The 13,698-nt window shown below is 38.4% G+C and overlaps 2 protein-coding genes across 3 annotated transcripts; one reads left to right on the top strand and one right to left on the bottom strand.

Annotated features, from left to right (window-relative positions):
* Positions 1-4,598: 4,598 nt before the first annotated feature.
* Positions 4,599-8,634, top strand: cdk2ap2 (cyclin dependent kinase 2 associated protein 2). 2 transcript variants are annotated; one of them, XM_071504075.1, is made up of 5 exons: positions 4,599-4,729; positions 5,889-6,044; positions 6,465-6,556; positions 7,308-7,428; positions 7,905-8,634. In XM_071504075.1, exons 2-5 carry the CDS (start codon positions 5,990-5,992, stop codon positions 7,970-7,972), a joined length of 336 nt encoding a protein of 111 aa, XP_071360176.1. In that variant the 5' UTR covers positions 4,599-4,729; positions 5,889-5,989; the 3' UTR covers positions 7,973-8,634. The 2 variants fall into 2 exon arrangements, with proteins under 2 accessions (XP_071360176.1, XP_071360175.1); XM_071504074.1 differs by having other exon boundaries at positions 7,305-7,428; positions 7,905-8,121.
* Positions 8,635-8,875: 241 nt separating this feature from the next.
* Positions 8,876-13,664, bottom strand: aip (aryl hydrocarbon receptor interacting protein). Its single transcript, XM_071504070.1, has 7 exons — positions 13,506-13,664; positions 12,751-12,933; positions 12,479-12,667; positions 11,724-11,900; positions 11,368-11,509; positions 10,094-10,323; positions 8,876-10,003 (listed from the first exon to the last, which is right to left on the bottom strand). Exons 1-7 carry the CDS (start codon positions 13,602-13,604, stop codon positions 9,998-10,000), a joined length of 1,026 nt encoding a protein of 341 aa, XP_071360171.1. The 5' UTR covers positions 13,605-13,664; the 3' UTR covers positions 8,876-9,997.
* Positions 13,665-13,698: the final 34 nt, after the last annotated feature.

A 13,698-nucleotide genomic window follows, 5' to 3' on the forward strand; every position in this document is an offset into this window, starting at 1 on the left:
TATAGAGTAAATGTAATAATATATCTTATAAGGGTAAAAGAAAAGAAGTTCTGTTTTTTTATATGTTCAGAGACACAGAACTGTGCAAATGTTTTAGACAAATGAGATATTTAGATCTTTATCCATCACGCAATACCATCTGGGAGGTGTCTAATCTGTCCCAAAGTATAATAGTTATTATGATATTTAAAATGTATCAGTTTATAATTATATAAAAAAACTACCTTCAGAGAAAAGAAAAAAAAGAAGAACAAAAATGGAGAACATTTTTAACTGCATCCCCTCTTAACCTAAAATTTTAGCACAGAACTGTATATGTTGGAAAATATATGTATTTGTTTGAAAATAATCTTTAAAAAAATACAATGGTTATATTTCATTTCATATTTCACATTGGACTGATGGTCTGAAGTAAACTGGATACATTTAACAGTACATTGTCAGAACAGCATACACTGATGTAATGTATGACCCAGACCCAAATGAATGTTAGATGAAAAACTGATCTGAGTGCATTAACTACAGTAATCATACCTTTTTAAGTCTCATGGCGACTGTTAAACTGTGAGTCACAATAGTATGCAAATTTTTCTAAATGGAGGCAAAAGCCCATTGTGGCAAGACTTAATTAATAAATAGACTTAATTAAATCTTGAACACTCTCTCACACTGTATGTTAGAGTCTGTATTCATAGAGAAAATTGTTTTTGTCAAGATGTGTACCCACTTAACAATCACAAAATCTGAATTCTGCACCTCTGTGCTCAAAGTTGAAAATGGGGACATGAAAATAGGTTTTAAAACACCATACACTAACATAATTTACAGTATAGCCTGTTAAATTATAGCAACCCATATTCAGAGAGAATGTATAATCATAGTATATCATTGATTATCACCTGTTACACATCACAGAGACAGAATGCAGCCGAGCACTAAGCTACTATTACCATCTGTGTCCCCTCATTGGCGGTCTAGGAAATGGCTGAACATATACTGAACTGAATAAAAGGTGATATTGCTCAAGCAGATGAATGTCTTTTTCAGTCCGAAAGAAAGATCTGCTGACTGAGTCATTACTGAACTGCTGAACTAGAAAAATCAGTCTGCTCACACCTTTAAGTATCATTTATTTCTGATACATCCAGTGATTCATCTACAACGTCTACTGTTCTAGATGTACCACTGACAAAACTGTTCTAATAAACCATATTGACAATAGTGCTACTATGGAAATTGAGAATGGACCCCAAATCCAGGCACAAGGCAGCACCGTAAAGAACCAGTACCGGGCACCGGATAGAAATGCAGCTTTTAGTATGGTTCTTGTAAAATGACCAAACAACAATTGCCCCTTTCCCTGTCAAAGAGTTTGTCATGCTATAAACCTGCAACTCTGTCTTACGAAGGCTTCAAAATATTTTTTTAAGCCTGGACAACTGATCACATGTCCTGTACCCTTCACAAACTTTGGCAGAGAGCCAGATATTTGTAATAGCAAAGTATCATCTGGGTTTCTATGACCTTCTCCTCACTTCTATTTTCATCTGAACAATCTAGCAGTTTTTACTTTGCTGTCATTGTGAAGTTTTAAAGTGAACTCTGAAAGAGAAATATTGTGTTCTGAGTCATGGAGGTTTTCTGCTTTTTAATAGGGACACATCTTTGAAGGCTTTTAAGCTGCCTGTACCCGTGGGGTTGAGCCAAATACCTGTCTGCAATTTATGGAAATTGAGGCAAATGTATGCATAAGTAGCTTTGAAAAAAACCTTTAATATCTTCCAGCTTATCAGCTACTGCTCTATATAGCTAAAGCTACACCCAGTGGAAAAAATACAGTGTGTCTCCATAGAAGTAAATCACTTCTTTGTTCCATCCGAAATCTACAAAGAACCTGTGTGTAAAAGAAACAAATGTATAAATGTGCAGAATCAGATCTTTGTAACACTATGCATCAAACATTTGTGAGGATATGCAGAAAAGAGAAACATTTTGAAAAACAAATTTTAAAACAAAAGATGTCACATTGTCTTTTTGGTATAAAACAGGTTTGGTAAATAACATCACACAAAGCACTTTTGTTAGACATTTGAGAACTAAGCCTACGAAATCCACTGTGTCAAAAAACATGATGTGTGACCTAAAGTTGCTTACAAAAGGAAATCTTTCTTTGTTGAATATGACAGAAATTTCGATAGAGGGCTCAGGACTGGATGATGATGGATGGATCATTTTTGGGGCGAAGTGAAAGTTGCTCATCTCCTGTACAGAACATCCTACCCTAACCTGAGGGGTCAAACAAGGAACATTCTATTCTTCCCTTGTTTATTCCACTTGCATGTTCTTTCAGTCAGGAAATCATATTATTAAAAAAAAAAAAAGAAAGAAAAAAGAAAAACCTATTACAAAGCCTTTGCACCTCGACACGGTGGTCAAAAGAACACTATTCCTTTCTTTCACGGGCAGGTGCCACCTTTGATGTACCACCACCCCTAGTTACCCAGCTCCAAGTGGTTAATTGCAGTAAAATTTTAAAAGCACATTTTGCACATCTTTTTTTTTTTGCGTAATAAAAACGAAAAACAGAATTACTAACACAGGAGGCTTGTCTACACCAGTGGTTGAAGTGCTCAACTTCTAATAATGTTTCATTTTGTTTCCCTATCTATGCATAAGGTATCAGAAACAGCATGTAATTGCAAGTGAATGTGAAGTAGAATAAATTGCACAGTATTGCACTGGAGACACTCCAAAAAACATATAGACTATAGACATATAGGCATATAGACATGGGTGCTGGTAATGACAACAAAACTGGTTGGGTGGTTTGGTCCAAGGAAATAACTAATGTAGGCCTACTTCTCAAGACATTGAACAAACACATCAAATGGCAACTACTACGCACAGAAATTATCTCTCTCTCTCACATACACAAACATACAAACACATACATGCACATTCTACTGGTTCTGGTTCATCTAAAAAGGACCATATGTGAAAACATATATAGAATCAAATATAGCCAGAATCACAGCACAGTCATTGTATTTGACTTATATGAATGTAAATTTTGTTAGACAATGTTATGGTTATAAATCTGAAATTTAACAGTGCCTAATAGTAGCCTCTTGTTAATGGCTTGGAAGTTAACATAGTCACAATGGGCAGTCACTATTTCATACTTGTTCTGTTGTCAGACAACATAAAAAGACAAGCATATAAATGGGAACAGCTTTATTGGGAATTCAGATGTATTAAATTACTGTAGGCATACACGTGAGCACAGAGAGAAGCAAATAGATAACTGACTGACACTAGGCAGAATGCAAATGGCCTATGATGCAGTCCAGCCACATATTAGGTTTTGGCCTAGTGTTGTTTGCGGAACAGTTAAGTAACAAACTCTAAATGTCAAGTTTGAAAGACATAGACTCTAACCAGGCAGGACAATCCAAAAATCTGCCCCTCAACTTTACCAAAGTGCGACACTAAGTAAATGCTGTACTCCATTAACACCATGATATTGCGCTGGTGTAACAATTACAACAACAGGAATGTTGCAGCCTTATGCTAAAATACATTAAAAAAACAAACAAAAAATAAAAAACATAATTATTTAGACCCTTTGTTAAGACACTTTTTTCAATTTCGCTTAGGTGCCTGCCATTTCTCTTGATCATCTTTGAGATGTTTCTTCACCTTTGATTGGAGTCTACCTGCGGTAAATTCAATGGATTGGACATGATGTGGAAGGGCACACACAAGGTCTCACAGCTGACAATGCCTACCTGCGTAAAAACAAAGCCATGAATGAACTGTTTTTATAGCCTTCCCCAGATCTGTGCCTCAAGACAAGGTAAGATGGCATATGAGCTAAATTTCAAGTGTCATAGCAAAGGGTCTGATTACTTATGTCAGTGTGATTTTTAAGTTTTCCCTTTTTAATAAATTTGCAATAGTTTCTAAAGTTCAATTTTCACTTCGTCATTATGGGGTTTTGAGTGTTGATTGATGAGGGATTTTTTTTTTACGTCAGCACAGGCTGCAACATGTCAAAATGTAAAAAAAAGGGGTCTGAACATTTTCCGAATGTACTGTATCCTGTCTTGATAGTTAGTTAAATCAGATTTTCTTTCAACAAAAGCAAAAAAATCACATCACATTTAACATTCATTTTATATGCAAATGTCCAATTTCCACTGGATCAAAGCAAATATTATTGAAATTGAAGTTGTTTTGAATCCAATGATTAAAATTACTGTTCAAGATATCAAAATCCAGTACCACCTTGTTTTTTTTACTTCATCTAATAATGTAATGATAATAATTTTTAAGATAATAGGATTTTTCCCTCCAGATGTAGGCCAATTATAACATCTTATCTAACTCCTTGGTAACATTTTTTGCAATACTGAGCGACAGTGAGACATTTCTGGTTTGGATAAATATCTCTAATTAACCACGAAATAACTTTAAATTTTTTTTCAATAATATCAAAATGTTATAATTATTATCTTTATTTTTTTTCAATTATTTTATGTTTGTTGCTGTGGCGATTCCCTGTGACGACACCGTTTGGAACAGACGTCATAGGTTACTCCATCAACCAATCACATCGCTCTAAAAGTAAAAAAACTGTCCTCCACTACGCTTCTCCTCTGCGCAGACTCACACACCTAGGAAGAGCCAGGACTCCTGTCCACAGAGGATTTTAACTCTCCTGAAAAAGGTGAAAAAATACCACTCTTTTGAATCACTTGTACTCTTCTCAATGGTCGTGAGTGTAGATAACTTCTCTATGGTTCACTCTCTGTTTGTAGAATACCACCACTGCTTTGCGACTGTTTTTCTGCGTTGTACTTTTGATGTTATGCTAACCGGCGACAGTTAGCTAATCTAGCTAACGTTACCAAGTAGTAGTTAGCTCGGCACCTTCCTCTGAAGCTAACGTCAGCTTTGGTGCCAATAAGCACCTCCGGCTCCCGTCGTATCTTTTTTTTTTTAATCACCCTCAGACATCCACACTTAAAAAACGTGTTGCATTCATGAACTACCCACGTGAAAATAATAACTAGGAATCAGATATGATATCTGTCAGATTTGGATGACAGGTGAATATTGTCTTCATTGAAAGATTGTCTTTGCTAAACCTAGTCAATGAGCACTTTAATAAGAATACCATAGTAATATGGGATATTTGCTCTCTAAATAGCCTCAATTCTTAGTGGCATGGATTCCATAAGATGTTGGAAACATACTATTGTGATTCTTGTCCATGTTGCTTCAGGGTTCAATATGTTGTTCATTCTGAGATGCTTTTTTGTTCTAAAAAGTGGTGGTTATCTGCCTTACCGTAGCCTTTCTATCAACTCCAACTAGTCTGGATATTTCCCTCTGACTCCTCTCAAAGTACAAGGCAGAATGGAAAAAAAATCTATATATTATACATTATACATCAACAGCACATCAACTAATTGAACTACACAAATCTTAATTCTATGGTGTGTCTTGGTGGAAAAAGATAACCAATTAATGAACCTGTTTCTGAATGAAAACCTTAAACATACAGCTGCGGCTCAAAAGTCTTGCTCTGTGACATATGCATGCCTACACTTTTGTTGGGCAGATTTTGTTGTGGAATTAGCAAAATGTTTGTAATGCTTTCCCTGAAAAATCAGAGACTGGACAATATTAAACCTTGCCCATTGCTGTTGGATACTGAGCTGCCTGGTAGATTGTTGTTTGTCCTACAGTGGCATGCTTGAGAAAAAATTGAGCCAGTGTGCTTGATTTTGATAACTGCAAACTGTAGCTTCCCTCCTATTATTCTGAGCATGAATATAAATATGATACTATCTGATTTTATTTGTGTGTTTCCATTTCCTCAGCTCTTAGGAGCTCATAACCACCAGTAAAGCTGTATAAGCACCGGGTTGACGGGACCGAAGGAAGTGGCGCGTCGTACAGGGAGCTGCCCGCTGACATCGTCATGAGTTACAAACCCATTGCTCCTGCGCCATCTGGCTCCAACCACACTCCTCCAGGTACTCTGAGACCACGCAGACATAATGTTCAAGCAATTATTGGCCAGTTGCCATTTTTCCATGTGAAGGATTTAAAACATTTTACACTATTGGAAAATAATTTTAAATTGGTCAATATTAGACTGCAGGTAACCAAAGCCTCAATATATCATCATGTTGTGATAATAGTTAAACTAGCTGATAGCTAAACCAAAGAGCTGCTGTGCTAAGTAGGCACGGTAAATTGTGGTAAAGAAGTCCGAGGTGTTTTCAGTGTAACAAGTAATGGCTCTGGCTAATGAGTATCAGAGAAATTTCCTGTGAATTATTGCTAATACCTTGCTGAGATTAAATAAAATGTTTCAGAGGGAAAGTTTCTTCTCATTCTGTGTTTCAAGTTCCAGTTATAGTGGGATATGTCTTTTCCTCTCTTCTGTCCAGGCTCCTCTGTACCCTCTCCATCTCTCCCCTCATCGTCCAACTTTAGGCCAGCCTTCAGTGACTTTGGCCCACCCTCCATGGGCTTTGTTCAGGTATGTCAGTAATCCATAGTGTTATGATGTCTCATGGTGTCTAAGAAAAACCAAGTCTCTTAGTAAGGTGTTTGGCCACCATATGCTGCCAGAACAGCTTATTCCAAAAGATGTTCCGTCATTTGGTGTTTTGATGATGGTGGCGGAGAGCGCTGTCCATCATGTCAGTCATCATTCTATAACACAGTAATAGTGAGATTAAATTCTTGCAACATGTAGATAGACAAGATGGAACAGAGAATCTGCTTCGCTTAAATTACCTGAAAAATTATTTCAAAAATTAAAGTACAGCCAAAGTACAGTACGAAGTAAGTTGCAGCCAAGCATGCATTTCCAAGTATTTCTCCACATTTCTGCTGTACTCATGTAAAGGTTGATAGTGCCAGAGGGCTGCAGGCATGTGACGTGCATGGGAGTGCTGAAAATGTTGGTGGAATAATAAAGGCGGAATAGACTTTGGTACGACTCTGAAAACATGGCAATGAATTAATGAACCATTTGAATGGTGTTGTTAGAGTCTTACACAGTATAATTTTAACTTAGTGTGTTGAAGATAAAGATACCCAGGCCCTGTGCTTTCCTTTACAGTGTTACAGTTTACATTATACTATATTCTATGGGCAAGAGTCTAGAATAATTGTCCTTCATCTGTCTCTTCACCTGTGCATTGAAAAGTCCTAATGGATTTTTTTTCCTTCCCCCCAAAATTACATGTTTAAAAAAAAAAAAAAAAAAAAAAATACACCAGCAGCCTGTCAAAGTGTCTCAAGGGTCCACCTACAGTGAGCTTCTGTCTGTCATTGAGGAAATGAGCCGTGAGATCAGGCCTACGTACGCTGGGAGCAAGAGCGCTATGGAGAGACTAAAGAGAGGTATGTTTTACTTGTCAAAAACTTGTGTTGTCAGCACAAGTAATCATTTGTTTGGTGTGTGGGTATGTGTTGTGAATATGTTATCCAAATGCGGGGGTGTTATATTTCTACTGTATATTTTGTGCTTTTATTATGTAAATTAAGAAGCTCAGGAAGAGTGATGACCTTGGCCATCAATTACTGGGAAATTATTTTGTACCTATTGGGTTTTAATAAAATCAGAAGAAAAGATAAAAATTCTGTTAGTAATGAAGATATATAGAATTAATGGACTGGTGTGATTGAACTGCAATCAAATCCATTTTTGCCTTTAACTCGACCTGCAGGTTTCTTGATTAAGGAGAGCCCTATTACTTCAGCAGAAGTACACATGGGCAGAAGACTTCGAAATTGCTACTAATTAACGATTTGCAGTTCATCTTATTAATGTCTAATAGTTGATTTAACCCCTCGCACCTTCTGTTTGTCTTGTTCAGGTATAATCCACGCCCGTGCACTGGTCAGGGAGTGTCTTGCAGAGACGGAAAGAAGCGCTCGCACATAACCTTTTGGACAGATCCCGTCACCCCCTCACTCTTTCCCTATAGGAGCCTGCCCTTATCGTCGTCTGTTTTACAACCTTTTTTTTTTTTTTTTTTAATCCCCCCCACCTTTTGCCTGTTCCCTGCTGGCTTTTTATAGATGCATTATGTCCCTCTTGTCTCCACTTTTCCCTGCATTCCACCACACCCGTTTTGTTAATGACAAACTTTCTGTGATGTGTGGGGTGTATGCAACATGCAGTTTTGTATCTATTTTGAAATAAGAGTGTGGGGAATTTCAACACATTTTTAAGTAGAGTTGCAGGTAAAAACCTTGAATGGGAATGTTTTAATCATTTGTTCAGTAACGTCAGTTGACCTTGAAAATTGGCTTTTTTTAAATAATGAAATCAATGTTCAAACTGCAATTGTCCTCAAGTTTCTATTCTGAACATCACTCTACAACCACTTAATATTTTCTGAGCATCTTGAACATACCCTGTTCCCATTCACCCTGGCTTGGTTTTCATCATTATTTTGTAGTGTTTAACACACATTAGATGTTTCTCAATTTCCCAAGAACTCTGTACATCTCAAGTCAGTTTGTTAGTACAGAAATTTTGTAAACCAGATTTTTGCAGTTCGGTATGTATATCTTAATTAAATAAAAGGAAAAATAACTTTTCTCATGTGTTTCATGTTCACTGTTGACCTTAAAAAAACCACCTATTGTAAATTTTATGGTGAATTGAACTTATTGAGTAGACTCTGCATCAGAGAAACGTATGATCCCTGCAGGGAAATTGCTTTGATACAACTGCTCAGCATTCAGGAGAGATCTCTGAAAAGTGCAACAGGACACTGATTAGCCTTTTGTGTTTCAAATGATCTGTCAGCAGGTATCAGATATGTTTAAAAATGCAAAGTTGGGGATAGACAAATTTATTTTCTGTTACATAATCACAAGCTCAAAAGCATCTTAGTTCAGACAGGTTAGGCTAATGACCCACTGCTTGACATGAAGAGTTAGCTCTTTCTAAGCAAGTGAAATAGATAATGAGGGTTTTGCTGAGTACTTCTTGACAAAAATAACATAATGGTATTTCTTACATATACGAAATAAGTACACAGGAGAAAGCAAAGACGACACAAGTTTGTGTGTTATATAATGATTGTCACAGACAGCTTGGTTTCCCAGGAGATAGTGATCTCCTGCTTCTTCCAGTGCGTCTACTGTGACCAAGACAGAATACATGGTCTGACAGTGCAAGGCAGAGGTGTGCATGTTGAGTACATGATGTTCCTTGTGCAAAAGAATAGATTTTGTGAAGGCGTTTCTGTCTGGAATTCATTTCAAATTTTCCTTCCTGGGCTATGGTTAGGATTATTATCCAACAGCTCTGCCTATTTCATGTTTCACAAGAGAAAGCAATACAACATGAACTGCGTAAGCTACTTGTTTCTAATAATGTGGGAAACTGGAGTATGCTATATAATGACTTAACACACCATTAAATCATAAAATAAGATAAATATTTTCAACAATTGCTTTGAAAGCCGTTGCTTAGGGTATCATTGTGTATGTAGCCCTTTACAGTGAGCAGCTTATTCACCAAATTTTAACATTTCTGAAACCTTAACAGGCTCTGAACAAAAATTGGAGTTCATTCATATTGAAGACTACAATGGTCTGAATTACCGGTGCTGCTGGCCAGTGCAGACCTCATGTTACTATGGGATTTTGAACTTTAATTAAAGTCAGCCTGATAATGTCAGCAGGTCCTCATCAAGAACTGAAATTCACAATTAAAGAGAGGGAGTTTAGAGGAATAAGGCAGGAATGCAAATTGCACCTTGGTGAATTGTGGGTGCATTTGTGTGTCAAGTCCTGACTGCATGAGAATGTTTCTGCGTGTACCATGGAGGGCAGGGTGGCAGAGTGTTTGGCTTGGGTGCATCATGGATAAAACTAAAACACCAGCAGTGTACTGTTTCTCTTCCATTTTGAAATTCACAGGCATCCTCTTGTTTCCGACCCAATGAGAAATTCAACCCTGTGAGGAGGAAAATTATACGTTATATCATAGCAAGCAAGCTTCTTATTTTAATTTAATATTTTGCGTCCATAAAGGGGATAGACTGACTGTAGTGGCGGTGGCTGGTGGTGCGTTGTAGTTGAATAGGCCTTTATAACGACCCTTTTCCTCCTTTTCCTTGGAGCGGATCCTCTCCTCCATGGCCCTCAGCTCTTTGGCTACAGATGGGCCCAGAGATGGGTCCAGCTTCAACACCTTAGCAAAGTCTGCTCGTGCCTCTGTCTCGTTCCACACTGCAGCGTGGGCTTTGGCCCGCTTGTAGAAGGCCTTCACATTATCTGGAAGGAGAAGGAATAAATGAATGAAACTTATAAATATGTACAACCCCATTTCCAAAAAAGTTGGGACACTGTAAAACATTAATAAAAAAAATATGTGATGATGTGCAAATCATGTAAACCCATATTTAATTATAAATGGAACAAAGACAATATATCAAATGTTAAAAATGCTACTGGAAAAGTTGTGTAATACTGAAAAAAACACCTTGTTGAATATCTCAAAACTAATTAGGTTAATTGGCAGAAGGTCAGTAAGATGATTGGGTATAAAAAGAGGCTCCCAGAGAGGCAGAGTCTCTGCGCTATGAAGATGGGGAGAGGTTCACCTCCTTCTCTGTGAAAGACTGCGTGGGCAAATTGTGCAACAGTTTAAAAATAATGTTCTTTAATGTAAAATTGCAAAGAATTTGGAAATTTCAGCATCTACGATTCATAATATCATTAAAAGATTCAGAGAATCCGCAGAAATCTCTGTAGGCAAAGGGACAAGGCCAAAAACCAGTACTGGATGGACAGGCAGCACTGCATTAAAAACAGACACGATTCTATAGTGGAAATCACTGCATGGGCTCGGGAACACTTCTGAAAACCATTGTCTGTGAACACAGCTTCATCCACAAATGCAGGTTGAAACTCTACTTGTTTTACAAATGCAAATACAGTATGTAACAACCGCTACGTGTTAAAAAAAAGTATGAAAAAGTAAAGGAAAAAGCAACGTGAAGTGTAGCCAAATATAGGAAGGTAGAGCCAACCATTTCAGTGAAACACTACTGGAAGAATGAACACCATTCCTACTAAAGATATTTCCTCATTAGGAGTTATGATGATCATGATGGTGGTGGGACGCACAGTCAAGTGAAGCAGTATTTCATCTTCCTTGACAGGTATATTTTTTGTCATCTGAACTTCACAACACCTCTTTTTTTTTTTCAGATTTACTTCTCCCTGTTTTAAACCACGAATGATTACAATCTGTAGTAGCAACAGAAATCTTTAATTTCAGCTGCTTCTTGTGAAGCACCAACAACATAGCCCTACCTTCATATTTGAAGATCAAAGATGAGCAGTGTTCGATGACTTCGTAGTAATGGCCCTGGAGTAACTTGCACTGGCAGTAGTTGAGGAGCAGTGGTGTGACCATATGGTCCAACTTTACCCATGCTTCATCTCCAGGATGCTCCTGAAAGATGAGACAAATGCCACACAGAACAGTTGGAGCAACTTGAATGCACTGAATGGCAAATTCACAATTTATACTGAAGCAGGCAGAATAAAAGCCACAAATCTCTAATTTCAGGACAAGATTTACACAAGAATTTTAAAAATTCAGAATGTTGTTAGACGTGTATTCGTGTTTACTGTACTGAACAACAAAGGATTAGCTGTCCCCTAACCTTCATCTGTAGATTTTTGAGGCAGGCAATGCCATTGTAGTACTTCTCTGCAGCCTCCTTAATTTGGCCTTGTTTGAAGAGTGCGTTGCCCTCCTCATGGATCTGAGGCACAAACTCAAGTTTTTCTTTGTCCGTCATAGCCCACACATCCAGCTGGAACGCCCCTGGAGGCAGAACCTGAGCAGACAGAGACCGGAGATCAGTGGCAACTGCGCTTTCATTGTAGGACAGTAAAATAAGAATATCACATAGCAATTTTTTATGGTACATATACAGTATATTACTTTGAAGTGTTTTTTAAAGTACACCTTTACAATCTCATGCAATTCATAAACTTTGCTGAATCTGTGTCACACAGTTGTTCACCCAGAACTATAGCCTTTTTTCAGACCATAATGGTAATGTCATATTTGACTGCATTATATTAATGGGTGTTTCCAATATTTTGTCACCCTTGTGTATGTAAATATCAGAAATAACTTTTGTGTAATGCAAATGAGACTGGTATCAAACCTCAATACTTTGCTGGGACTAAATGTGTCTGTAGATCATAGTCTCCAAATCTGTCATGTACCAAATGTTGGCATCACATTTTTGGCCATATTTGCAATCTTGTTGGCTTGTTAAGTATCTATAAGACTTACAGAAATACTTCCTAAACTATATCCAAATTATTTTTATCATTCCATTCAAACAAAGTTCTTAATTCTTAGTTTGACAACATTTGACTTTTTTTTTTTTTTTTGCCTGCTCACCTCCAGCAGCTCGATGGTGAAGACAAGGGGCTGTGGACTGGCCTGAAGCTGATCCAAGTCCTTGTGCCCCAGAGAGTGATGGGAGTGGATCTGGGCAATGCCGCAGCAGTGCCTCTGGCCCTCCAAGGGGTCCTTCCCAGCACTAATGTTTCTTAGTGACTGGGACACGAGCGGGTACAGTGCTGTGTGCTAAGGAGTGAGGAGAGAGACAGGAAAAAGTCAGCACTGGGGAGGAACAACATATCTATCCTGTCACATCCAGCCTCACGAACCTTGTTGTCACACATGAATTCTGCAATTTCTCCTTGTTTCATGGTGATGACCACTCTCTCCCACACAGCTAGTTTAAACTTCTTGCCCAGGATGAGCTCCATGGGTTTGCTCTGGCCCCCCATGGTTCTGGAGTCGTCCAGTACTGTGCCATCACACAGGCTGGTGCGGTAGTGGAAGATCACCTGGTAAAGCAGATATTGGACGGAGGAGAACAAAATTAAACACTGCTCAACTGAACTGTCCAGTTAAAACACGCACTGTGGCACCGCCCCTTCAAGGACGCAAGCTCGATGCAGCTGATTGTTTGTTTACTTGAAACAAAAGAGCAATCACCACTTCTCAGACAGGCCTGGAGAGCTTGTACGCTGCATCATATTTTGACCAACCGCAACGACAGAAATTTGATTGACACAGTATGCTGACGAATCAGAAACCATAAACACATGCCATCCTGTCCCGCCCATGTCTATTGGTCAGATGAAAAAATAGTGAAAAGAAATCTAACCCGGCTAGAAAATGAGTCATAACCAAATCTAACCTTAAATCACCGTGAAGGCAGCGAAGCTCAGACGCTCGCCAGTGGTGTCTGTATACAAGCACAATGCTTTTACAGCAACATTAATGTAACTGACAGCTTATGTTAGCTAAGATTGAACTGGTGATAGCATTAGCTAACGCGCCTCGTCGTATATCTTGAACTAATCCAGAGAGCAAGACTAAACCCTGCGGACCCTTGGCGCTTGATTTTTTTTACCTTGGTTCCATTGGGGAAGGTCGACAGCTCTCCTCTACCAGGACTGACCAATTTCTTTCTGATTCCTTCTTCGAGGAGCTTACGTGCCTCTTCCTCCATCCTTCAACCGAGTCTCGGTTCACGACATATGACGATGTTTGCCGAAGCTCGTCGCTTCGTGAGACGTCACTTCAGGCTTCAGAGCGCCCTCTAC

This window comes from Trachinotus anak, unplaced genomic scaffold, assembly GCF_046630095.1.
Source record: "Trachinotus anak isolate AG129_WGS33_773 ecotype Australia unplaced genomic scaffold, CSIRO_AGI_Tana_v1 ptg000019l, whole genome shotgun sequence".
Classification (NCBI taxonomy): domain Eukaryota; kingdom Metazoa; phylum Chordata; class Actinopteri; order Carangiformes; family Carangidae; genus Trachinotus; species Trachinotus anak.